This window comes from Pygocentrus nattereri, chromosome 28, assembly GCF_015220715.1.
Source record: "Pygocentrus nattereri isolate fPygNat1 chromosome 28, fPygNat1.pri, whole genome shotgun sequence".
NCBI lineage: Eukaryota > Metazoa > Chordata > Actinopteri > Characiformes > Serrasalmidae > Pygocentrus > Pygocentrus nattereri.
The window spans coordinates 16397149-16425141 of record NC_051238.1 but is presented as its reverse complement, the minus strand read 5'-3'; the positions used below and the strand labels follow the sequence as shown (position 1 = coordinate 16425141).

Below are 27993 nucleotides of genomic sequence, written 5' to 3'. Positions count from 1 at the left end.
AGACTCATACTTTGCACAATGTAAGGTTTACAGGTATAACAGGCTTAGCATATTATTGTTTAAAACATAGTTTAGAATGCTATAAAAACCATGTGCTCGTGATAAAAATAAAACAAAAAATAAAAAAGCCAGTGTGGACAGAAACACTAAGAGGCATGACCGTCTTGTCAGATGGCCGACTAAACATGTTTCAAACATTTCTGGAAGAATATTCCAGCACTCATTTGGAAATATCAAGCATTTGAAGACTGTAAATGCTTTTTGGCCAAGCATTGTATGCTGTTAAAACCTGAACTGTAACCTGTAGTAGTACTAATGATGATTTCATATTTGATTAAATTGTAGTCAATTTTTTTGTGTTAAAAAGAAAAAGTCAAAATAATATCACCCAAAATAACCGTCACCCACAGCGAAAAGATTTCAATATGTATTTGCGCTTCTTAAACATATTCAGTAGTATTATCACTACTGAGGTAATACATACAATGATATCACATAGGATATTTGCATAATGTCCCACTTTTTAATTCGAAGAAAAAATTCTGAACTAATATAGATTAATAGTGTTCTCATGTCAGACAACACTGACTTAAGATGATTTAAGAAGATTTAAGGGATGAAAATAAGTGTTGCTAGCATTATATTCAAACATTTAAATATAGCATAGCGCTGTTGAAGAGTGTACAATGTTCTGAGGCTCTAACTGATAGCGTTTGCTATGATGATTAAGCCGCTCTAATCAACCCAATTTCTCCCGTAAATTTTCTGAAAAATTAGATTTGAAAGCATGAACCGATAAGCACATCTAATTTCACTGCTGCTGTGTGTTCATCTCACTAGACAGGACGTCCAGGCTCTACAGCTTGTTTTCAGTCTGCAGGTGTTAAACTAGCAAAGTCGTAATAAGCTTCTTTAGCGGTTTTAGAACCAAACTATCAACATCTGCCAGTGAGTGTGCTAAGCCGGTGTGGACAAGGGCTAGGGGGGAGGAGGGTCAGCCATCATCAAGACAGCCAACCAGAGACCGAAAGCTGCTGCCAAGGACAGAGGATTAGCTTTAATGGAACTGTCTTGAAAAGAGGACTCCTCTTGCTGTTACCTCAACTGACTAAGGCACTGTGGATTATGCTCTGGGTAAAAGAATTCCCTCCATTCTGCTGATTTAGGGCCAGCTTTCCTTACCCAAACCCTAACATAGACCACTGTAAGACAAATAGCATTACTGATTTGAACCCTTCATTTGTGTAAATAGGCAACTTCAACCAGAACTTTATGAAGGATGGTTTGCTCACTGCCCTCGTCTTTGTGCATAAATCCAACACCACACAATGACTGCAGAAAGAGGTACTCCGCATTCCAAAAGTTGGGGGCTCCAAAAACAAAGTAAGGCAGTCTTCTCCTTATGTTAAGGTCATACTGCAGCGATGAGATGAAAAAGATTTGGCACTGTAAATGACTAATCTATCCATCTTACAGCCACATGCAATTAAAATCAAATCGCTTTTCCAGGACAGAAAGTGTTCCAACAGGTCTAACCAGCCTGCCCCAACGTAAACCATCATATAAACAAATGATACAGCCTCTCCACTGCAGGACCATCCACCCAACGCCTGGAATGTCAGCAATTATGTAATATTCCACAACACTTTTCGATGCAGTTCTGCATGAAATAGTGGATACGAGACCCATTGTACGCGACAGCTCCCTTGCCGTTCATTTGTGACTCATTTCTGATTGTTTAGCGGCACGATGTCCGTTTCCTGTCCGTAGATGATTGTGATTGAGTTTCCATCGTCCCTTTGTTCTGCATGATTTGATGGAGCTCAGCCGCATTTCCCCTCACAGCTCCAGGCGACCCCTGGGATCACACAGTCGACGCTCTGACTCCTGAGCACTGGCCAGGCCCCACGGCTGTAAAGTTACACACTCATTGAGCTGGACATCAGGCCTGTCTGTACACCCTGCTCTCCCTCGTTAGCGTGAATCACCACTCCCTTATGCACACAGTGCCAGATCCACACCCAAAGCTCACTGCTGACCTAAACTAAGCACAAGCTAATTACCGCTTGTTCTTTTCTAAAGGATATGCAGGGTTTCCAGAACTTACTTTGGACAAATACTTTGCACTTACTGTGGTTGCAACCAGTATAACAAAAGCAAGAACAAATAGTACAAATAATAAGGCCATGAGTCACCTGGCCACTGTGTAATGTCCAGATTTTCAGAGTTATGCAGGGCATATGTCAATATCCAAAAGAGAACTAGATAAGAACACTCGTAGTTAACAAATAGCATAGACAATAGGAACATAGCTATCAGTATAAGTGACTTCTCTTTATTTAGGCCTTCTAATATATTTATAACATAATATTACTGGAATAATTCAAGGACTTGATGTACCAAACTCAAACTATTTTACCCTCACAATTGTGTTTTAATACAGATTTCAAACTAAATTATTCTACAAGTGAATGGCTGACTGAGACCAGTCAAACTCAAATCTTGCGACTATGCTAAAGCTGGAAAAAGACAAAACATGGTATCATATTAATGTCCATGACAATTAGCCAAAGTGGGTTTCATAGTACTACTATATTTCCTACAATATATCACTTAATGTACTGGAAAAAAATGTACATACCTAGCAGCTCTGGCAAAGTAACAAAAAAACTGGACACTGAATCGCAATGTAACTAGTGGTCAGGGCCTGTAACCAAGATTGTGGTTTTGGGTCCACAGTGATGACATATAGCCAGGGACTGAAGAGCACTTTATCTTGCTCAGTGTGTGGTGATTCAACAAAAGCATATCAGAGCATGGGCTATTTCAGAAATGGGCACATTCGATTAAAAATGTCCAGTAAAATCAGGCAGTCTAAGCAAAATCTAGAGAGATTTAATGTACAGTCCACACCAAACAAACACCAGTCCACCAAACATCAGAGCATATTTCACATGCCATATCTACTGACCAGCCATAGAATTATAACCACCTCCTTGTTTCTACACTCACTGTCCATTTTCTCAGCTCCAAATATCATATAGGTGCACTTTGTAGTTTTACAATTACAGACTGTAGTTCATCTGTTTCCCTGCATACTTTGTTAGCCCCCTTTCACCCTGTTCTTCAGTGGTCAGGACTCCCACAGGACCACCACAGAGCAGATACTATTTGGGTGGTGGATCATTCTCAGCACTGCAGTGACACTGACGTAGTGATGTTGTGCTGGTCCGAGTGGAGCAGACACAGTAGGGCTGCTGGAGTTTTTAAACTACTTAGTGTCGCTGCTTGGCTGATAATCTTCCCCCAACCAAAAATATCCATCCAGCAATGTCCTGTGACCACTGATGAAGGACTAGAGGACGACCAACGTAAACTGTGCAGCAACAGACGAGTTGTCATCTCTAAATTTACATCTACAAGATGGACCAACAAGGTCAGAGTGTCTAATCGAGTGGACAGTGAGTCGGTGTTTAAAACCTCCAAGACCACCACTGTGTCTGATCAACTCTTACAAGACCAACACATGCTAAGACACCACCACGTCAGAGTCACTGCAGAGTTGCGAATGATCCACCACCCAAATATCTGCTCCGTGGTGGTCCTGACCATTGAAGAACAAGGAAAAATGGGCAGAGAAACAGACGGACTACAGCTTGTAAGTGTAGAACTACAAAGCACATATGTGGTAAGCGGAGCTGATGAAATGGGAACAGTGAGTGTAGAAACCAGGAGATGGTTTTAATGGCTGGTCGGTGTACATTAATAGGTAGCAAGTTACTGAATCATCACACCAGGGAATGGGCGATCTACTTCCACGTCATATGATGCAAATCATATCTATCACTCAGATGCGTGTCTCTCTGAGGTCACGACTTCACTGAAACGGCCAACGCACAGTCCAGAAATAAGAAACTAATACCCGGTTTGGTCATATGTAACCTAACGAACTCAAAGCGCTGCAGCCCAGCGCGATACAGACAATGGACCTAGCGTCGAACTTTTGGGTTCCCTCCTACTTTCCACTAGTGGACGAACGTACAACGTGGCCCACTGAAAACCTATGCTTTTTATTTTTTATTTTCATTTTACTGTCTTTAATGGTACCGAAAAAACATTAAGCAGTGTCTCCTGTTCTCTCCTTTATTCTGGAGTCATGGCTCCGGCAGCCCGCTGGTGAAACACTGGGCAACACCCAGGCTAAAAACAGGGAATCTTCGAGGGGCTTCATTGTCCTTGCTCTGAGGAAAAGTCGCCACAAAACGACGGTCTCATAAAACACCTCATCATGACTAGCTGTTTTTCCGTCACTGGAATAAGAAACATGCCCAAAAATGCAAGCGGCGGGATTAATGTATGATTTAGGACTATGACTGGGCTACTCAACTCCTTAGCTCCTTAGGCTAGTCAACACTAACGTAACGTGAAGGTCTGAGTGAATGGAAGCATAAGGTGAGGTAACCGCTAACGCTAACCCGTCTAAGCCCAGAAAAGACACATATTCATGTCTAACGCCAACTAGCTAATCTCGTAAAAGTCACGTAGATAATACACCTTAGTAAAGAAGTGTTGACCTCGTATCCGCATTGTTTAGACACCTGACAATCAGCAACCGTGACTACAACAGACAGTGCGTTAACATACTGCTCATTTGCCTTGCATAAAAGTGGTAAAACAGTCAAGTCGAGAAACTACGACAATAACGCAAGAAAAAATGCTGTTTTAAACTGGTCTCCATAAGTGGGTCTCCTTCCCACCTCCGTCCGAGAATCAGGATGTGAAAACCTGGACAGACTGCCAGTCATTTCTGGAATATAAGCTTAAGTCTGGCAGAACCATACACGGAGTGTGATACACGCCAATTCATTAACGAGGCTGATTTGGCCTCCCAGCTTCTTGTTCGAATTTTCCCGTTCTACCTTAAGCGCCGTAGCAGTTACATTCTCAGGCAGACAGGCGCCAGAGTGAAACTGCAGCACCATTTAAGGTGGAACGGGAAAATTTGAACAAGAACTGGCGAATAAGAGGCTGACTTCAGTCTCGTAATTAAGATGAACATTTCCTTTGTTCATCTGTCTAAGCGCTGTTTCTGGGTGAAGATAGCCGGCTAGCTCCGTCTCAGTCTCCACATATGGTCGTTATGAGAGTTAACGCTAACACGATTTTGAGATTTGTATGAACCCTGGCGAAGGTAAGCAGGACCTTTTCCAGTCACACCAAACGCGTTAAGACCTTATGTGCCGACAAAAGACGAGGATAATGAATCGTTTCTTACCCACAGGTCCGTTCCCCAACTCATTTTCTCTGTGCTGAAGAAAAAGCTCCAAAACTGAGGAGGTCTCCAGGCACTGAACTCAAAGGCTGAGTGTCTCGCTGTCTGCCGTCGTCTAAGTTAAACCAGCGTGAAGCAGCCACACTACGGCTTCTCCATTTCCCACACGCAGGCAACAGCGCAGACTCTTGACTCGGCAACGACAAAAAAAAAAGATCGAAAATGAGGGTGGATGGTCAGACGTTAGTCCAATGCTTCCCCCATGTGTCCACATTTTGGAAGTTCACGGACAAGAGTCTCAGTTTTCGTGGCAATGCCACAAAAATGCTTTATCAGTGATCCGCTTTTTGATCCAATACCAAAAAATACCGCGGCTCATATTTCGATACCAATAACAAGCTTTCCCCCCATCTGTTGGCATTAATGTAACTTTCTGAAGAAAAAGTCAAATTAATGCATAAAGAAAAGCTGGAGTCAGTGATGTAGGCTGGTGGTGCAGGGCCCGGGTTCTTAATCCATTCATCAGGAAATTTACGTACAAAGGGCTACAGGTATTTTCAAATAAGGCCAAAAACCGGAAAACACCCAAAACGGAGATATGAGGTTTTCTTCCGACAACATCGCGATTGCTTGCGGTTTGTGTGTGTGTGTGTGTGTGTGTGTGTGTGTGTGTGTGTGTGTGTGTGTGTGTGTTTAAGCTTTGCAGCAGGGTCTTCCATTCAATTCAAAGCCAAAACTAATTTTCTTAGTTTAGCAGCCTGGCAACTTTTCTGGTGAATATCTTCTTAAAATTAATACCCTAACAGAACTGTTCCATTTGGTCAGGGATCAAAAGCGTGTGTATATATATATATATATATATATAAACACACACACACACACACACACACACACACACACACACACACACACACACACACACACACACACACACACACACACAGCTCAAAAAAATAAAGGGAACACTCAAATAACACATCCTAGATCTGAATGAATGAAATATTCTCATTGAATACTTTGTTCTGCACAAAGTTGGATGTGCTGACAACAAAATCACACAAAAATCATCAATGGAAATCAAATTTATTAACCAATGGAGGCCTGGATTTGGAGTCACACACAAAATTAAAGTGGAAAAACACACTACAGGCTGATCCAACTTTAATGTAATGTCCTTAAAACAAGTCAAAATGAGGCTTAGTGTTGTGTGTGGCCTCCATGTGCCTGTATGACCTCCCTACAATGCCTGGGCATGCTCCTGATGAGGTGGTGGATGGTCTCCTGAGGGATCTCCTCCCAGACCTGGACTACAGCATCCGCCAACTCCTGGACAGTGTGTGGTGCAATGTGACGGTGGATGGAGCGAGACATGATGTCCCAGATGTGCTCAGTCGGATTCAGGTCTGGGAAACGGGCGGGCCAGTCCATAGCTTCAATGCCTTCATCTTGCAGGAACTGCTGACACTGCAGCCACATGAGGTCTAGCATTGTCCTGCATTAGGAGGAACCCAGGGCCAACCGCACCAGAATATGGTCTCACAAGTGGTCTGAGGATCTCATCTCGGTACCTAATGGCAGTCAGGCTACCTCTCGCGAGCACATGGAGGGCTGTGCGGCCCTCCAAAGAAATGCCACCCCACACCATTACTGACCCACTGCCAAACCGGTCATGCTGAAGGATGTTGCAGGCAGCAGATCGCTCTCCACGGCGTCTCCAGACTCTGTCACATCTGCTCAGTGTGAACCTGCTTTCATCTGTGAAGAGCACAGGGGGCCAGTGGTGAATTTGCCAATCCTGGTGTTCTCTGGCAAATGCCAAGCGTCCTGCACAGTGTTGGGCTGTGAGCACAACCCCCATCTGTGGACGTCGGGCCCTCATACCATCCTCATGGAGTCTAAACATTTGTGCAGACACATGCACATTTGTGGCCTGCTGGAGGTCATGCAGAGCTCTGGCAGTGCTCCTCCTGTTCAAAAACAGCTCCTGCACAAAGGCGGAGGAGCGCTCCTACGGCCTCATCCACATCTCCTGGTAGTGCCTCCAGCCTCTGGACACTACGCTGACAGACACAGCAAACCTTCTTGCCACAGCTCGCATTGATGTGCCATCCTGGATGAGCTGCACTACCTGAGCTACTTGTGTGGGTTGTAGAGTCCGTCTCATGCTACCACGAGTGTGAAAACACCACCAACATTCAAAAGTGACCAAAACATCAGCCAGAAAGCAGAAAGGTACTGAGAAGTGGTCTGTGGTCCTCACCTGCAGAACCACTCCTTTATTGAGTGTCTTGCTAATCACCAATAATTTCCACCTGTTGTCTATTCCATTTTCACAACAGCTGTGAAATTGATTGTCAACCAGTGTTGCTTCCTAAGTGGACAGTTTGATTTACTTGGAGTTATATTGTGTTGTTTAAGTGTATTTTTTTATTAGTGTGTGTTTAACCTGCGTAATACATGTTACACAATAGTGACAAAGTGCCATACAATAGAAAATGACCTCCTTGCAGTGGGATGGTGCAAATTTCACTCACTGTGACTATGACTGACCAAACCTGGTAATGACATGGTTTTGGTTAATATGTGGACAGTGATGTCATCCATCCATCCATCCATCCATCCATCCATCCACACACGGATAAAATTGTTGGTACCCCTTGATTAATGAAAGAAAAACCCACAATAGTAACAAGAATAACTTTAATTTGACAAAAGTAATAATAAATAAAAATTCTATGAAAATGAACAAATGAAAGTCAGATATTGCTTTTCAACCATGCTTCAACAGAATTATTTAAAAAAATTAACTCATGAAATAGGCCTGGACAGAAATGATGGTACCCTTAATTTAATATTTTGTTGCACAACCTTTTGAGGCAATCACTGCAATCAAACGATTCCTGTATCTGTCAGTGAGACTTCTGCACCTCTCAGCAGGTATTTTGGCCCACTCCTCATGAGCAAACTGCTCCAGTTGTCTCAGGTTTGAAGGGTGCCTTTTCCAGACGGCATCTTCCAAAGATGCTCAATAGGATTTAGGTCAGGGCTTATAGAAGGCCACTTCAGAATAGTCCAGTGTTTTCCTCTTAGCCATTCTTGGGTGTTTTTAGATGTGTGTTTTGGGTCATTATCCTGTTGCAAGACCCATGACCTGCGACTGAGACCAAGCTTTCTGACACTAGGCAGCACATTTCTCTCTAGAATTCCTTGATAGTCTTGAGATTTCATTGTACCCTGCACAGATTCAAGACACCCTGTGCCAGATGCAGCAAAGCAGCCCCAGAACATAACAGAGCCTCCTCCATGTTTCACAGTAGGGACAGTGTTCTTTTCTTGATATGCTTCATTTTCCTGTCTATGAACATAGAGCTGATGTGCCTCGCCAAAAAGTTCCATTTTTGTCTCATCTGTCCATAGGACATTCTCCCAGAAGCTTTGTGGCTTGTCAACATGTAGTTTGGCAAATTCCAGTCTGGCTTTTTTATGTTTTGTTTTCAACAATGGTGTCCTCCTTGGTCGTCTCCCATTAAGTCCACTTTGGCTCAAATATCGACGGATGGTACGATCTGACACTGATGTTCCTTGAGCTTGAAGTTCACCTTTAATCTCTTTAGAAGTTGTTCTTGGCTCTTTTGTTACCATTTGTATTATCCGTCTTTTTGATTTGTCATCAATTTTCCTCCTGCGTCCACGTCCAGGGAGGTTGGCTACAGTCCCATGGATCTTAAATTTCTGAATAATAATATGCAGCTGTAGTCACAGGAACATCAAGCTGCTTGGAGATGGTCTTATAACCTTTACCTTTAACATGCTTGTCTATAATTTTCTTTCTAATGTCCTGAGACAACTCTTTCCTTTGCTTCCTTTGGTCCATATTGAGTGTGGTACACACCTTGTCACCAAACAGTACAGTGACTACCTGTAGCCCTATATGTAGGCCCACTGACTGATTACAAGATTGTAGACACCTGTGATGCTAATTAGTGAACACACCTTGATTTAACGTGTCCATTTGGTCACATTTTTCAGGGGTACCATCATTTCTGTCCAGGCCTGTTTCATGAGTTTATTTTTTTAAATAATTCTGTTGAAGCATGGTTGAAAAGCAATATCTGACTTTCATTTGTTCATTTTCATAGAATTTTTATTTATTATTACTTTTGTCAAGTTATTTTTGTTACTACTGTGGGTTTTTCTTTCATTAATCGAGGGGTACCAACAATTTTGTCCCCGTGTGTATATATATATATATATATATATATATATATATATATACATACATACATATGGAGTCAAATTAGGGTCTTTAATGGTGACGAGAAAAAATATATATCGCAAATATAAGATTAGCATTTTGCATTTTACTTTCCTATTTTGTTTCTGCAATACTTTCCCTCTTTTGCGTTTCTTTCTTTTGTTTGCGCGTCACACTGCTTTTCTTTGCGTCTCGCATTTTACGTTCATCATTTTTTTTCGCGCTTCTCTCTTTTCTTTGCTCCGGTTTTACCCTCTGTGTGTGGGGGCGGGGAAAGAGGCGTGGCCATGAGCGAAAGGCGTTCGGTTTACTGGTATCATGGCAGACGGTCGCCCAGCTGGACCACAGGTATATACACTTTATAGACTGATGGTAATAATCGACTTTTATAGACATATGATCTAATTCGGTGGCTAGATTTGTTTTCACTTACTAAACTGTGCAGTGTGATCAGGGCTGTGAGAAGAGTAGGCTTGCTAGCTAACATGGAAAACATGGATACCAGTTCCACTATACAGCCAACTGGTTCCCACGGCGTCCACCGCTGGATCCCAACCCGTGTTGCTTTAAACATATTATCTTGGTAAACGGTAAAGTGAGCTAATGAACTCCAGTAGGTTAATTACGAGCTAACTTCAGTTAGTTTGAGCAGTGGGCTGGGCTGGTGGCAGCTGCTTTTACGTCTTCAAGAAATGTTAAATGAAGACTTTTAATTTAGGAGCCATAATTTAGGCTGTGCATGTGGAGGTAGTTGGTTGTTGGTCATGGAGCTGGCTGGGTTAACCTCACTCTGTATAATACACTGTTAACGGCCTTTATATTTAGCAGAAAGAGTATCCTGATGTCACTCCGGCCACTCAGACTCTTATACATTTGCTGACCCAAAGCTTAAGTCAACAGGGAGGTCAGGTCCAGCAACCGAGACAATCCCTCCTCCTTCTCCTGTTCCTCCTCCTCCTCAACCATACCTAGCACAGGTCGATTATTACCATCAGTCTATAAAGTGTATATACCTGTGGTCCAGCTGGGCGACCGTCTGCCATGATACCAGTAAAACGAACGCCTTTCGCTCTTGGCCACGCCCCCTTCTCCGCCCCCACACAGAGGGTAAAACCGGAGCAAAGAAAAGAGAGAAGCGCGAAAAAAAATGATGATCGTAAAATGCGAGACGCAAAGAAAAGCAGTGTGACGCGCAAACAAGAGAAAGAAACGCAAAAGAGGGAAAGTATTGCAGAAACAAAATAGGAACGTAAAATGCAAAATGCTAATCTTATATTTGCGATATATTTTTTTTCTCGTCACCATTAAAGACCCTAATTTGACTCCATATATACACATATATATACATACACACACACACACACACACACACACACACACACATATATATAAAAAAGCTTTGCATTTTTCTCAGGTTAACATCACTGTATAAAGCATAAAACTGACACCTCTGCTGATAGAGAACACAAAGACACAAGTTCATGATCTTTCGAGTCTCGGATTAATGAGAAGCCAGCCCAAGAGCTATGAATACAGCCCAGGGATGAGCTGTTACACGGCTGCCTGGTGCTGACGTTTTCATGCAACGACTGATTCTTGAAAGGAACCGTCGGGATTGAAAATGTCAACGTCCGGATCAATGATCTGACTGTATTGATCCGCACATCTCAAGCTGCAGCTCATCATGTTCTTAAGGTAACAAGGTGTTTGTTCTGACATTCTCAGTTTCTTTTATTCGTTCTGCAGATTAATGTGCAAAAAATGGAAACTACTAAAACCTTTTCTAAGGCCATTAAGTGTATCAGTGATACTGTTACTGAAGATATCACCAACAACAGCTAACCGCTTTAATGTTTACTCTGTCAAGCGTTCTAGGTACAGTTTCAACACAACATACCCTGAGCAATCCACTGGTATCTACAGCAATCAGCCAGAGCCTAATTCACAAACACATTACAGGGCTACTGTGCTCAGATGGATATTTGTATAAAAGGTGCATTTAAGGCAGTGCAGTTTTAACTAAAATGTGGTCACCCTTAGTGACCACATCATTTTTGTCTAGAAAGTGGATTTAATGGAATGTATGACATGGCAAAATAGGCCATAGAAAAGCCTGCTGTCTGAACGGACAGTGTCACTTGGTGGGCAAGAAATGTAGACAGGCTTTAGATAAAGCACAGCCTAGTAAAAAGTGTTTTTTTTTTCCTCCAAAAGAAGTGGAAGTGTATGTCATTTGAAAGACAAATGTGCAATAAATGATTACTACATTCCTTTCATACTGCTGCACCTCACAACAAAACATAAGCACTGTTTCAGTAAAAAATATTGTATAATGACAAAGCTGAATTGAATTAAATCACTTTGTCTGAACATTAAATGTACCATACCAGTATTATCAATATAGTGTAAGTGCAATAATGTATGAATTAAATGTATAACGTACTATATGAAAAACATGATTTGGGTGGTTTCAAACAAACACATACATACAGCACCACATTAAGTTTCAACCCATTTTAATTATTTACATCAAGTGTAACACTGAGGGAGCACTTCACAGTAATATACTATTAAAAGTGAGCTTTAAATTAGAATCACACAAAATATACTTTTTACATAACAGAAAAATACTGTTAATTTGTCAACCTCTGCCATTTTTAAATCCCTGTTAAATTCACATATTCAAAATTAAGAGTGTTCCATTTGTCATTGCACTTGGAGGACTGCAGAGGTGGCCTTTGGTATATAAAATCTACATAGAATAGAAAAAAAACCCAAAAAAAACAAACAAAAAAAAAAAACAAAACTACAACCTCACCATACAAAAGATTATCTTCAAGAACACGTGATTTCCAGGATTCAATATTAAAAAAAACAAAACATAAATAAAAACAAAAATAAATAAAAAAAGACAGTGTCAAAATAAAAACGGAGTGAAATTCGGCACTGAACTTGAGCGAGTGTTGGGTGAAGTGTTAGATTATATGTACTGACAAAGCATGTCTGTAAGATGGCTTTGAACGTAGAGAGGCAAAACAATATGGAAGGGAAATTCTGTTTGACCATTTCTCCACTGATATTTAGAAAAGAAAAGAAAAAAAAAAAAAAAAAAAAAAAAAAAAAATAATGTAAATGATAAATTTGTCTAGTTGGCAACTCACACAATACACTTTTAATGAAGATGCCAAACTAGAAAAAAGGCCAAATTGCAAGACAAAGGCAAACTCAATTATATGGTCATCTTATGGTATTAATTACTGTATTGACTGTGAAAATGAAACCAGCAGACCCCAAAAATGGGGTAAACCTATTTGTTGCCCACCTTAGCTATACCATTGTAAAACATAGTACTTTGAACTGACTAGTTACAATAGACCTCTTGCTGACTGAATAATCTGGACCTCTGTTTATAGTTTAGATATTTCAGTTTTTTTTTTTGGAAGAGAAGCAATATTTCTGCTCGTGATGGAAATCCATCAGAATGAGGTAATTCCAACAAAAGCTAACCAATGAAAATCAGCCCCATCAGCAAAATAACAGGCTTAAAAGCTCAGACTTTCTCTCATATACAGGACAAAACATTGCACAACCTTCTCAAGTTGGACACTATGACCCCTGATGACTCTATTGTTACTTTAGATTTGAAAAGAATAACCACTCCTCATTGCCATCTACATAATATATTTGAACATTTCTGTATTTATAACCATGAAATCTCTTACAAAAGGCACAATGAAATCTGGGAAAAACGACTATGGCAGAGAAAATGGTCAAACCAAGCATGAATTGGAATTTTTTAAACTGATAAAATCCCAAACTGCTCCCTAAAATGTATGTTATACATGTTTTGTTCTGCTAAAGAGGGACTGCAATTCAGAGATGAATAAGACACAGTAACACATTTCCATATTACATGTCATAGATGATTTGAGGCAAGGCCATCAACATCTATGCTTTAAAATGACATCCAGTGTAAAAAGTACAAAATCATGTTAACGATATTGCAAGGCTTCGGATAAACTTTCTTTCTTATATGTTCAAGACACAGACAATGAGAACGAGAGAGAGAGAGAAAAGAAATTGCACCCTGTTTTGTAGACCATTTATAATCTTCCTTTAAATTATATGGATTATATATCTTTTAAAAGGGTGAAACTAATTCAGTTGCTTACTTTAAACGATAGCGTCTCAGTATTTCGGGACCAGACCGAGGCGTACAAAATAACAACATTCTTGTCTTTGTCAGATGGATACATTCATGTTGTAAATGCTCAGATGGGGACCTTTGTTTTTAATCGCAACACTTCCTGTCAGAAACAATATCCTTCTGCTCACGCAACCACTGGAGGACTTTACAATATCTAAACAAGCATGACCTTGAATGCTTTTTGTGGAGAAGGAAATAAATGCACAATTATATCTACAACATAAATCCTGTGCTTTTAATAAAAAATAATTTAAAATTCAAGTTTACACATGAAAACATTCTAAAGTTAAAAAACAAAACTGTAGAAATCAATGTGCTATAGAAATGGCAGTTTGCGGTGTTACTTAAATCTAGCAATATTGCAGTAATGTTGCTTTTTTTGTGTTCTTCTGCAGTGAGTGTCCAGTCACAGTGGGAATACACAGTGTCCAAGCTTGTGCCTGTGTTCCATCTGGACAAACACAAATCTGTTTATAAAAATAATCCCAGGCTTCACTGACCTAACATTCTTCAACAAACACTGGTAAACCCAATTGTGGAGGTGCCAAAGGTTGAAGCCAATAATCAATATTCCCATGCATACAGGAATACCATTGATAATATGGTAAATATTTAAAATTTTAGATTTAAGCATAAATATGGACAACGATTGATAACTGATCTGAAATGATCCTTTTCAACGCACAAGTCATTCTACACCTAGACACAAGCACACCCGTTGCTCCAAAACCAATGAATGTGTAACCATACAGGCTCTACGTATCCCAGTTTTGCACATGTAAACCGATACACAATTAATATAGTTACTGAAATGAATGATCTACCATTATTAGCTAATATGCCTACTTGATTCTCCCTATTCACAGTTTGTTTGGCTTATGCCCCCCCCTCCCAACATTCTGTACTGAAAACAACAACTTTACAAAGTTGTGTTTATTGAATAATGTTTGGTCAGTGTTCCAACATTAGAATGATTCTGATTCTGTGGACAAGTGAAATCTCCCCCGAAAGACCACAATGGACAGAAAACTCCAGTAATCTTTAAAGGTCGCTTAAATAATACGGGCCATGACACTCTATGCCATTCTAACTCCAGGCCTTTTCAGTACTTTCAGAATTTAATGCACAATACATATTGAACATATTCCTTTCCGACTGGGTAAATGGCACTATGCCCTTTGCTCCCTGGCATACAACCACCACTTTTCATTAAATGCTGAAATGTTCATAAAAAGATGAACATTTGAAATAAACCATGACACTGACTGCATGATACACGCATTCATGTTGAAGGCTCAGTACTGCTAAGTTTAAAAACTGAATGGTGTACACTGAGCCCAAACAGTCCATGCCTGATCTACTTCTACCGAGTGTATCTGTTGCATATTGAGACACAGACAATATCCAGTTATTGTATTGTGAGTAAAACATTTAGTGCGAGTCACGATAGTCAGAAATCTTTCTAATGTCATTATATAAATATGTGAAATAAACCAGAGAATGGGTAATAATTAGTCTCTACTCTTTCAAAGTTGTTGCAAAGTAAGTAGATAAACCTGTAAAAGGAACTGTCACCATAAAGCAGGGGTGGTCCAATCTTTTCCACAAAGAACCAGCATAGCTGCAGATTTTCATTTCAAACAAGTTGGACCACAAATGATGCTATTCGTTAAATCAGTTTGTCTCAGTCACACTGATCGTGTGTGCTTCTGATTTGTTGGACTGAAAACATGCAGCCACATCAGCCCTTTGGATAAAAACTGGACATTGGACACCCCTGCAGTATTGCATTTTTGGATAATAAGCTTATATAGAAGTGTAAAACTCTGTTCCCAACTGGCGATTTCAAAGAGAAACTCAACTGTAAACAATGAGAGGGAGAGAGACTATTTGTAGTGATTTTACTGAGGTACTTAGAGAATATTCTCCGTCACCAATCTTGTAAAACAATACATAAAAAAAAAACTGTTAAAAAAAACAAACAAAAAAAAAAAAAACACCTTGAAAGTCTTGAGGGGCAGGTTGAGGGGGGAGATATGTGGACCCACCAGCTACCTCTGCACCACATCACTGATCTCTTTTATACAAGTGTGCAAGTTGTCCAGGGCGCCCACACCCCCTCCCCCACCAGTAGAAGAAGCCCGCAATTCCTGAAGACTCAGTTCCAGCTTGCCCACGGCCTCGCGGAACGCAAACTTGTTACGTGTCTGCGGGATGCAGTCTACATAGCCCGAGCAATAGTCGAGCAACTGGTGGCCAGCATCTAGGACCTGGCTGCTGGAGGAGGGTTCAGTGCTGCTGTGGAGAGCATTGCTCAGGCACTCTGCACACTCCAAGAGAGTTTCCTTGCTGATCTTCTCCAGGGGCACACGTTCTGCCTGCTGCCGAGTCCGTCTCAGCGTCAGTTTTGAGGAGGCATGGGCTGAGCCACCAGAGGCACCGTTCGCCATCTTGGTTGGGGCAGTTGTGGATGTGCTACCAGAGGAGCCAGAGAGCACTGGAGGCACTTGCGGTGGTGGAATGCACGGTCGTGCTCCTCCTCTCCCTGGCCTTTTGATGCCATCTCCATTCATCTCCAGACCACTAGAGACTTCTTCAGCTCCATCTGCACTGTAGGCGTGTTGGAGGGAACGTAGAAGTGTGGGCGGAGGAGGCGGGGCGCACTTGGGCTTGACAAGTCGTGGCCGGTCACTGCTGCCATCAGCCAGCAGCTTGAAGCGGTTGCCCTGAGAGTCCACTCCAACCAAGTGCACATCAGCTGGGCTGTGCTTTAAGGTCGGTGAAATCAGAACTGGGACTTTGTGGTTATGTGGACCCATTGTGGATCCTGTTGTGGAGGTTTTTGATGGGGAAGGCCAGCCTAGTCTGTCGTCCTGCCCATCTCTACCCCGACAGGCATCTGACTCTGCTTCACCCCCTACCCCTGGTGCCCTAATTCCTCCCGAAGCACCACGAGGTAGGAGCTTGGCTTTAGGCCTGTCCCGGATCTGTGCCGTGCCTTCGTCCAGCTTTTTCAGCAGAGCGTCCGGAGGTCGGGTGGCACCATTCTCCGGTTGTGAAGCAGTGGAGGCCGTACGCTCCAATGTTGGTTTGCTACGGTTCCTGGGTAATGTTAGAGCCATACGCTCCAAATCTGGCAGGCCAGCAGACATGGATGAAGTAGAGTTAGACCGAGGGAAAGGCTTAGCTTGCCCCCCAGAATCATCAGTTCCAGAGGGTTTCCCAGTTCGTAAACCCAGGGTCTTTTTAATAAGGCGGGGGGTAAAGAAGCCTGCTAGGCCTGCCCAGCTACTGCTGCTGCCCACCTGCGAAGAGGTGCCTCCAGAGGAGTTTGACCCCAAGGGTTTCTGTCCAAATGTGGCACCGCAACAGCGTGACTGGACATGGTTGACTTCTCCGTGAGACGGAGAGAAGCCCACACCATCCGTCTGGGGAAGTGAAGGAGCACCGAAGCCGGCTGCAGGATCATACTTTTTGTGTGGCTGTGTTTCCATGTCACGGAAGGAGTTGCTCCTCTCTGGGGGCATGGGAGGATTGTGCTGAGGCTGAAATGAGGAAGAGGATGAGGATGACGACATGGACTTCTTCTTCATGAAGGAGCTGAAGAATCCGGCTTTGCGGTCGCGAGTAAAGCTGGCATCCAGTGGGTCATCAAGCAGGCTGGAAGGAGATTTGTCTCGCTGTTTGCGAGGCAGAGCAGGAGAGCTGCCAGAACGACTATCACCTGCCAGCAGGGATGCAGCAAGGCCTAAACACAAGACGACATGGCAAATGTCAAAGATCAATATGAAAGGGACCAGAAACACACCTAAATTACAGGACAGTAATCTAATTTAGAGTGACGTTACACAGACCTGCAACATTACTAGGGAAAACACTGAGTTGCTTAATAGTCAATAAAACTGAAGATTTGGGGAATTCTAGCCAATGTACATTTTTTTACCCTCTGCCTACAGATCCTCAGGGTGATCTCTAAAATGTGCAGTGGCCGTGCACCTCACTTTATTAGCATCATATTTTACTTTGAGATGAAAGCCTAATTTTCCCATTTCATATTATGGCTACTAAACTGTGAAAGTTAATAATAAACTGGTCAGGTGATTGGGGCACACAGAGAGAGAGAGAGAGAGAGAGAGAGAGAGAGAGAGAGAGAGAGAGAGAGAGAGAGAGAGAGAGAGAGAGAGAGAGAGAGAGAGAGAGAGAGAGAGAGAGAGAGAGAGAGAGAGAGAGAGAGAGAGAGAGAGAGAGAGAGAGAGAGAGAGAGAGAGAGAGAGAGAGAGAGAGAGAGAGAGAGAGAGAGAGATATGGTGGAATAACAAGAAGTCATGCTGAGACTATGCATTAATACAAAAACATGAAAGTTTGTAAACAATCATGAAGCATATTGTTGCTGTCATAACAAAACCTTACACCTCTCTTATAAATATAGGAGGAAAAATATCCTGCATTTTAATGCCCGTTTATGTAATGAAAATTTATGCCAAGTCTTTTTGAAACATTTGTATTGGCAATTTGTGATAATGTTCACTCAATGTATAGGGCAGCAGGCATTTATAAATGGTTAAGAAAGAATTAATGGAATCACAAGGTATTTGATGACCACAACAATACTGAGGATGAGAGTGGACATGGGGGGGTTCCTTTAATTCACACTGATGGGTGATTTCTTTAGGAGGTATAAAGGGAAGAACATGAGGCTGCTTAGGATGAGTTAGATAATGACTGAAGATGTAAAATGTCTTGTCTTTTATTTGAAATGAAACCCAAGGCCATGCAATGAGTGATGAACTTTGTGTATACGTAAAAAAGGTTTAGTGAAGTATAAACACATGCCTTCAATAAATAATAAAATACATAATTAAATAAAGTTGAAACAAAATGAGATATTACATCACAATGCTACACATGTCAGAGAGGTTAAAGTGATTTTAATCAAGCACAGGTACAATGCTGGTGTATATGTGGGTGGAGGTGATGGATGCTTGTGCGTTTAGGAATGTGCAATGAGAGAGGACAGAGTAAAGAGACAACTACACAAAAAGTGACAAAAAGGAACAAATTGTTTGCAAAATGTACATCATTTTGTACAGTGAACCAAGCTGTTGCACTTCTGATTAATTTCTGATTCAAGCTCATTTATTGTACTTTCCTTTTATACATAAACTCTAAACGACAGTTTCTTAGACATGGATTAAGCTTTGTCATGGACTAAACAGCGATACTCACTGGTTACTGATAATCTGGTTAAGCATAAACTGGATCTGGAAAACTGGCCCTAAAAATATTGCCACTGTTTTAGACAATGAAATATCTGTAACATAAAGCTAATGTTACATGTTAAGTACTTTACATGTATAATGCAAACAAACAAACAAAAAAAAAATTACATAAACTTCTGTATGTATACATTTCCCATAATACTGTACCCTAAAATACTGCTGATATACATAACCCCATATATATGTGCACCAATGACTGTTTATATGCACTTTTACTCCTTTAGTCTAAGAGGAACACCACTCCCATTCTCTTGAGCCTGCGCTGGACTCGTGTGTAGCAGAGCCAAGCCGATGTACCTGCAGGGCCGTGGGCTCCAGGCTCCTGCTGGCCCTCCAGCCCCTCCATGTTCTCCTTATTGTCCGAGTGCTTCTTCTGTGGACGTGACTTACAGGGCAGGAGGGGCTGGTCATGGCCGAATGCATGCACTGCCCCACCCTTACCAGAAGAGGCAGTCTTACACAGCTCCTCTGCCACTTCTGCAAAGCAAGAGTTCATGGAGAGAAGATTGACGTTTTGAGTCAACTGCTAAAACACCTGGGATAAAGAAAAACAGTCTGAGTCACTAAACTGAGCCTGGGCTGACTTAATTCTGCCCTCATTTTTATTTTTGGTTATGTTTATTACTGACAAACCATTTTGACAGTATTAGACATTTTTAAAGGTGAACCCATATTTAATGCAACCAAATAATCTCTTCCACAATACTGCATCAGCTGTGGAAAAAGGGAGTACCAAAATGCAAATTACCCCAAGACCTAGACCAAGGCTGCCCAAATCATGGCTCATCAAAAAATTACCCTAACCCCACCAACACACCTAATGAGGGAACAAACATTTTTGTACTATATGTAATTGATTAAATTCTTGCATTAGCAAAATATAATACAAGGTTATAAAACAATTTCAAAAGCTTGATTTCAGAGCTATTTACCTTTTTTATTTGTGTGTGTGTTTATGTATGTATGTTTTGTTTTGTTTTTTTTCTCACCCATCCTCAGCCCACCAAAAATAAAAATGACATTAACACACCTGACTAAAGCCATCTGCTACTTACTACAGCTACAAAGGTTAAGGCTAGGAGCTAAAGTGTGTGTACCTTCTGATATGCTTGAGTCATGGAACATGGTCTCAAAGGCCTGGTGGATTTCTGCAAATGACGGCCTGTCCAGTGGGCTCCACTGCCAACCTGAGAATGTATGATAATACACACATCAAGTCCAACAAACTGGGGACAACAGTATGTAATTTTAAATGAAAGGCCACATTAAATCCCTCTCTTCTAGAGATCTAGATCTAGTTCTATTATACCCTGTCTGACAATGTAGGATAGGCTGTTATTTATTTATTTATTTTAGCTAAAGCTAAAAATGCAACCAGTGGAACCACATAACATGGTTACTGTAACTGAACACATATTTTACAGTGCACTCACATGCCCGCATAAGCTCGTAGACTTTAGGGGGACACCCTTCTGGCTGTTCCATGCGATAGCCCTTCTCCAGCAGGTCATATACCTGAGACAGGTCAATACCAGGGTAGGGAGACATACCGTAGGTCGCAATCTCCCATAGCAGCACTCCAAATGCTGCAGAACAGACAGACACACAATCAGACATGCCAGAAACAACATAAAACCTTAATAGGCCTGTAATTCTTTGAGTGTTTTGTCATTTGCCAAATCACCTCCCTCCATCAGTGATGCTTTAGTCCCTTCTGTGCAATAACTCCATTTCCCATAAGTATGAAACACAAAAATACGAGAAACTAACTCATCTCCACTTCCCAGAAAGTTTCAGTTTCAGAATGAAAGTGACTGACCCCAGACATCTGATTTGATGGAGAAGGTATTGTAAGCCAGGCTCTCTGGCGCAGTCCACTTGATTGGGAACTTGGCTCCAGCATGGGCTTTGTATATGTCTCCCGTCATCAAGCGACTCAGGCCGAAATCAGCCACCTTAACCACATGATTCTCTCCTACCAGACAGTTCCGTGCTGCCAGATCCCTGAGAGAACACAAGAGCAGAGAAAAGCATAAAGAACTACTTATGTCTTCATGAACACATAGCATAAGGGTGTGCAGAATTGCTTAATGTAGATTTATAAACATATTGTACAAAATGGAAAAAGTTCTCTCAATAAAAGATATCTAGTATCTGATGCAATCTAGCCTCAGATGCAATACACAGATACTGGCAGAAGAAAAAGCATTTCAGGCAACTATGTCACCATCACATTAAAGCTGAGGCAGGAGCCAAACTAATACCAATTATTATTATTTTTTTGTGTAAGTCTAAGAACAGCGGCTAGGCTAGCAGTCAAGAGTGGTTGACATCGGAAGGGAACTCCAAGAACCTCACTACTCTGCTCTTCGGGCACTTTGGACTTTATCTTCACCTATGGATGAAGTTCTTTTTCTCCAGGTACTCCATGGCAGAGGAAATCTGAGTGGCCATGTAGAGCAGCACTACAGCATTCACCTCCTCTCGATCACACTCGCGCAAGTAGTCCAGCAGGTTGCCGTGAAGCATGTACTCAGTCACTATGTAGAATGGAGGCTCCAGAGTACAGACACCTGTAAGGAAGACCAACCTACTAAGTTCAAGAGCACATGATTCCTAAAGAGTGGTACAGTGGAGGATCGGCTGTTAAGTAATACTTGTGATTTAATTTCTGGTATTTTACAAGTACAGTGTGGTTACTGCTAAACTAAAATCCACAGAGATGGCAGTTAGAATGAATTATGAAAAATGAATGCTAGATAGGGTTTAAAAAGGATTGCTGATGTTCCGAGTACTAACCTAGCAGCTGCACCAGATTGGGGTGTTTCACCTCCTTCATGACAGCAGCCTCTTTTAGAAACTCCTCCACTTCCATAGTGTCCTCCTGTCATGCAGAAGTATAGCATTATATGAATATATTCCTCCATAATATTTCCACAAAAAGCCCTTCAGTTACAAAATGGCTTCTCTGAAGTAGTCTACCTTGTTAGACTACCAGTCAGTCAGTTCTGGTACCAAGTGTTGAACAGAAAAATACAAACCTTGAGTGTTTTAACAGCGACAGTGAGGTTGTATTTCTTCCAGACACCCACATAGACCTCGCCATACTGGCCTCCTCCTAGCTTGTGCTTCATGGTGATGTCTGTACGTTCCATCTCCCATTTGTCATGGATGGGAGAGACTCCATAAACTGTGGGCTTGTTGCATTTTGGAGCAGGGTAGTGGAGTGTGGTCACCAGGCCGTCTGCTACAGTGGAATGATGATGGACTAGCTCGGCTAATGTGCTAAACCTACTTTCTGATGTTACATATACCTGGATGTGGGGAAAAAAAAAAAAAAAAAACAATCAGGATGCAAAAGTAGGTAAGGGAGCATCCAGAGTACTAGAACGGTGAAAAGACTGAAATGGAAGTGAACAACCAAACAAAAGAATCAAGTGCAGGAACAGAAATGCACAACAAGGATTGTACCTTGCCGTCGGAGGCTGTGTTGATGCGGTAGTGGTAGACGCGGCCCTCATAGCGCAGTGAAATGGACAGCTGCCCGGGGCTGCTCTCACTCTCTCGAACCAGGAAGCTGCCGTTGATGAGGCTGCTGAGCAGGTACTCTGCAGCGCTGCGGGATACGGGCCCATGGTACCAGCTGTGTTTCTCTAGACTGTTCACTGGAGTGATGTAGTTACTGGGGACCCAGCCCTGACCGTTCTTAGAGCGAACTTCACTCCACTCCCCATTCTGATTGTAGCCTAGCACCCGCAGCTTTTCACCTGAGATACAGATGGAGAAAGAGAGAAACAGAATGTTCAAAAAATAGACCTTTTAAAAACTACAGCCTTGGTTATTTAGAAAAATGTGCAAACTGGTGTCACAGAGCTTAAAACAGTAGAAGCAGCCATCATGAATTTTGCCTGTACTTCTAAAGATAACAGTATATCACACTGTCAGAAACCACAGAAGCAAATCTATTCCAGATTACTAAACAACTCGCAGCATTTGAGGCAAATGTGTGATAATTCTTGGCTGGTCAGCTATATTTGGAGAAGGGGAAATTCTGGCTGAACCATCATTTCAAACGCCTTAACTCCAGTGAGTTATTAATGAAGAGTGATGTAGCCATCTCACAACAGTGAGGATCAAAGAGGAGAAAGTGCAGGCTTTTTGGACCCCACTGCTGTCCAAGTAGGGTGGGGATCAGAGCCAGCGAGCAAGAAAGAGAGAGAGAAAAATCTGAAATCATTGTATTGAACTAGCTACATAAAAGACTGCAGCAGTAGAAAGCCTCTAATTGTTCTTCACTGCACCTCACCTCACTCAATCTATCATTCTCTCATATCGCTTTCTATTTTTATCCTTTCATCTCTTTACCTCAAATGCCCTTTCTTCCCCTCTTTAAAGCCATATTCAGCTGTCTCTTTATCTCTGTAGAGGCTGATGGACCAGAAAGCTCCACCAATGTCTCTTCATATAGCAACGAATCTCTGTAACTAATACTAACTTGCCCACGAGGCGGTAGCAAGACCCAAAGACCTCCAACTCCAGCAGACTGGCTCCTTTCTCTCTACGCGAGCACAGAAGCTGTGGCAACTCCGGAGCCAGCCAGACGACATCACACCACTTAGCCATTAGTGGGCAGTGGCATGGCACTGCAGAAATACAGACAGATTAAAACGTAGCCACTAAACACTAACTCCCTTGCTCCGATCAGCCCCGTCTGTGTTTACCCACCTGCTATGAGACCAGCTGGGAGGATTACAAACTGCATATGCATTAGCCTTAGCATTACACAAGGAGTGAGGAGCATCCACGCTAATCTCTGATTCATGCTACAAACATTAGCTTCATTTACAGAGGTCTGGTATGAGGCGTTGGCATTACTGTGTAATTAAAAGAGAGAAATTGTGCTCCTGGTTTTATCCTGCTGTTTTTTTGGTTCCTTAAAGCAAAAGTTTCAGGATGCGCTTCAAGCAGTGGTAGTGCTAGCAGTATCTGGCCCAGCTTTGATCACACTCACTGCTGCTGGGAAGAACAAGGATAGAACTTAACAAAGAAGAAGACAGAAGGGTGTAACAGTGGGGAGGAAAAGAAGGATGCAATAAATAACTCCAATAATAACATCTTCAACTTTACATACTGCATATGAACTTTACAATAACTATACTATAAATTTCAACACAAATATAGCTGTAACATCTGAACACAGACAGAATCTCAAATGGCTCCCTACTCACTACATAGTGCACAATGCAGATCTTAAAATACTGGCTCCTGTACCTAAACACTACATAAAGTGTCTGACAAATAGTTATTTGGGATACAACCAAATCCATACTGGACAAACAGTGAACTGAGTATGGATTATACAAGTATTTTTAATTGTGCGCGGGTACTCGAGTACTCAAGCTACTGTTCAAAGTCCGAGATAGTGTGGCCATTGTCCAGCTCTGGTGCAACTTTACTGCGTACTAGGCTAACTACTCCAGCTGATGTTAGACAGGCTCAAAAACAGTGAAGAGATGTTCCTCTGGCAAACTAACATGTTGCCTCATCATCCACTGAGGACAAGAGACCTGGACACGATGTGTCCTTGTCAGCATCAAATTATGTACCTGTTGGTGCTCATCTCACCAGCTCATCTGAAAAGGCAGATTCTGTTGCCCATCCAACACGAAAACTCAGTGTCCCTCAGCTCTCTCAGAGTTATAAAACATTCCAGGATTTTAGCTGCTCAACAACAGAACTGTCATCTAAGTCTGACCTCTAAAGTCACATCCCTGGGAAAGATGCTTGTTTTAAGACAATGAAGTACAGTGGTAAAACCCTTGTGTAATACCAGACAATCATTGCCATCATGCCACTGCAAACCAGTTAGCATGGGTGTCAAAGGGTGGGGATTGTTGATTCAAATCAACCAGAGATACTAAGTAACACCTTTCAAATCATACCTTTTGTTATGCTTAATGTGTTGTCGCCACTAGCGACAAAGTCGTAAAGTGCGACAAAGAGGTTGGGGTCACTCTCCGCAGCACCCAGCAGGTTCTCCTTAGAGCTCCAACGTACCGCCTCAGTCAGCGCAGCCGAGTCCAGCCCAAACGGCCTGTGCAGGGCTTCTGTCCCAAAAATAAAGAGAAACAGAGAGAATGAGTAAATCAGAAAGAAAAAAAAAAGATCAAGTAGTGGAAAAAGAGTGAATGGCAGCATAAGACGTCAAAGAAGGTAGTGCCTCTGGGTAGGGCAAAGAGAACGCTGACTCAGATGCAGGAGGGAGGGAAGAGGGTAAACAAGGGATGATGTAGGAATGAGTGAACGTCAAGATATGTGAAAGGAGAAGGAAGAAGAGGGTGGAGAATGCGAGTCATAGCACGTAGAAAAGACAGTGAAGAATTAAGACAACGTAATCCAAGACAAAATCATTTCACATCTTATCTATTAATGAGAATTCATATTAATCCACATGGAAACCCCACACATGGCATCAGAAACAACGCAACAGCTGAACACAACCCAGTAATGCTCCTAGCTTACATGTGGTTCATATAGATATACAGTCCATTGTAGCCAAACGAGCCCACAATCCAAAGCTCCATGAAACAAGTCTTCTCAAACTCAGGGATATTCCTGAATGTTCAGGTCAGGCCATCGCTGAATGATGAGTATACCTGGAAGGTTGTAGTCAGCCACGTCCTGATGTCTAGGGCCCAATGGGCCAGTCAGCCTACCCCAGTCTTCTTCAAAGCTGCTTTTAGATGGTAGGGTCTGCAGTGGCATAGTCCAAGTTCTCTCCAAAGAGAACTACTGATCGTACCTATGTCTTTCCCCACAGAAACCAACAGGGAGCTGGTGAGTAATGGATGGAATGTCTGTATGAGAGGGCTTTCGTTCAGGCTGGAATATATGGAGCTTGAAGGAGGGGCCAAGGAAGCACGGTCGGAAAAATAATGTAGGGGAGCTTCCACTCCCTCTTCACTGCCTAAGCATGCCTACTGGCCTTCCTTCACAGCTGTTTGCCAACCACATAAACACACAGGCATAAATGTACACACACACACGCATATACCCACAGTCAGAGAACATGTCTAGGCAGCTGCCTCCAATAACCACCACCACAGCTTAAGTAAGGGAAAGTGTGGGTGAGGGCAGAAGGCTCAGGGTGGTAAGTGAGGACGAGGGTGGGGGAGATGTGAAGCGAGACCAAACTGAAAAGAACAGTCAATTTCTAAAGCTGGGAGAAATCGGAAGATAATTGAGAGGAAAATATTCACAGACCTGTTCGACATGTTCACTCACTCATTACTTATGTTGTTTCATATGTAGTTTCTGAATAATAAGACATGGACAGAATATTACTGGGTTAATTACTTTTAATTATACAGGTAATTATTAGGCTGCTCCAGACAATTATCTACTGGCTTTGCACATTTACTGGTGTTTCCGAACAAATATGCGAATACTGCCCTTAAAAACTAAATTTCTTTATTACTAATGCTCAAATATAAAATCGCTCCCCACTCACTGTGTACTATGCTGCATGAAACTACTGCTTCTACACCCAAGTAGTGTACTAAAATTTGGTAGCGTGTCATGCAGCTTTGGTTAAATATAAACGGCTTACTATTCAGCATATAGCACAATATTTGCCGTTATTTCATAACTTACATAGAATGGAGGTCCAAGTTAATATTCAACTAACATTGTACTCAAAGGTCTATTCCATTGCGAAAAATAACTTCAATCAGCAAATATAAAATCTGTTCAGCACAGACGACTGTGATTAATACTAAAATTGTGGTCATATTGCAGATTGTAAAGGAATCGGTTAGGTAACCCGTTATCTAATGGTCTCTATCTCTCAACTCCATGTGGGTTAAACAAGAGACTGAGAAGGTGCTCAGCTTCCTCACTGAACACGTTCAACAATCAAAACCACAGCCAAACAAATTGAAGATAATTTGGTTATTTCTCTTTGTTTAAACATTTCCATTTTTATACCTTTCACTAGCTTATCTTCCTTCAGTCTCTTAAAGAAAAGGGGTGATTCACAAAACTGTAAGGGGAAGTGAGGCTACATCCAGCCTTTAGCTAGGGTCTTCTTTTATAGCCCAATCACACACCCATTGTTATGTACCTGCCATTCTTCAGTTCATTAATTCTTTTGTTAAAATCATTGATAAGATATGAAAATCCAACTATGAAAATTTCAGGAATTCAAAAGTGTTCCATAATTCTGGTGGGGTCCAAAGTTTTAACAAAAGGCAAAACTTCCAAATACTAAATAAGTGAACAAATACTTTACGTGTACAAAAGCACACGTAAATATCAGAATTATTTGGGTCAGCCCTAAAAATGATCACAAAACAGAAAATCAAATGTTGAATAAGTGATTAAGTAAGTGGCACAAGTTTAGCGTATAAGGTAGTGCATCTGTAAATGCCTTCCGACGACTCAAAACACGTCACAAACATTTCTTTCTGGCTACCTGGGCTTTCCAGGCAACACATTCCTCATATACTGCTTTCAGTGTCTGCAGATTACACATCAATGTTTTGCATAATGTAACACAAAAATGCTAATATCTTTAGCCCCCCAAGGTTTTCCTTGGTCTCTATATAATTCTGTATAGTATTTCTATATAAAATCTATAAAATTGATGAAAAGCTAGCAACACTATTGAGATGCCCAAATACTCATTTCTCAGATTACTAGCTCCTGAGTAAACATACTGGTTAGTAAAATACATCCAGTCCTTACAACCAAACATCACAACATAGCAACTGGCACAACCAAGCTGTTAATTAAATTGTCAGAAAATGCCATGACCACAAAGCATTTACGGAAGGTGGTAGATTATGTAACGTATTACTGGCGCAGGAACATGCTGTTGAGAGGTAGATCGTAAAGCAGACCACACCAAAGAGTTTTCACCCCACCTTTGTTCCGAAAAAGCACATAGTGCATTCCGTTCCCAGCCACCTGACTCAGCCAC

The 27993-nt window shown here is 41.8% G+C and overlaps 2 protein-coding genes across 4 annotated transcripts in view; both read right to left on the bottom strand.

Annotated features, from left to right (window-relative positions):
• fnbp1l (formin binding protein 1-like) overlaps positions 1-5453 on the bottom strand; it is a 51439-nt gene extending 45986 nt beyond the window's left edge. For both annotated transcript variants that reach the window (XM_017693512.2, XM_017693513.2), the window contains exon 1: positions 5276-5453. In XM_017693512.2, coding sequence (XP_017549001.1) covers positions 5276-5299 — 24 coding nt within the window. In that variant the 5' untranslated portion in view covers positions 5300-5453. The remainder of the gene's footprint in view (positions 1-5275) is intronic.
• A 7444-nt stretch (positions 5454-12897) lies between these two features.
• The window catches only part of abl2 (c-abl oncogene 2, non-receptor tyrosine kinase), a 39603-nt gene continuing 24507 nt past the window's right edge, over positions 12898-27993 (bottom strand). Inside the window, exons 1-11 of one of the 2 annotated variants that reach the window (XM_017693511.2) lie at positions 25670-25891; positions 24956-25120; positions 22485-22780; positions 22055-22327; positions 21813-21897; positions 21409-21586; positions 20833-21017; positions 20447-20599; positions 20111-20200; positions 19311-19490; positions 12898-17482 (exon numbers count right to left, since the gene is read on the bottom strand). In XM_017693511.2, coding sequence (XP_017549000.2) covers positions 15786-17482; positions 19311-19490; positions 20111-20200; positions 20447-20599; positions 20833-21017; positions 21409-21586; positions 21813-21897; positions 22055-22327; positions 22485-22780; positions 24956-25120; positions 25670-25778 — 3411 coding nt within the window. In that variant the 5' untranslated portion in view covers positions 25779-25891 and the 3' untranslated portion in view covers positions 12898-15785. Of the gene's footprint in view, positions 17483-19310; positions 19491-20110; positions 20201-20446; positions 20600-20832; positions 21018-21408; positions 21587-21812; positions 21898-22054; positions 22328-22484; positions 22781-24955; positions 25121-25669; positions 25892-27993 lie in introns of those variants that run through there. The other variant, XM_017693510.2, reaches the window with a different exon arrangement.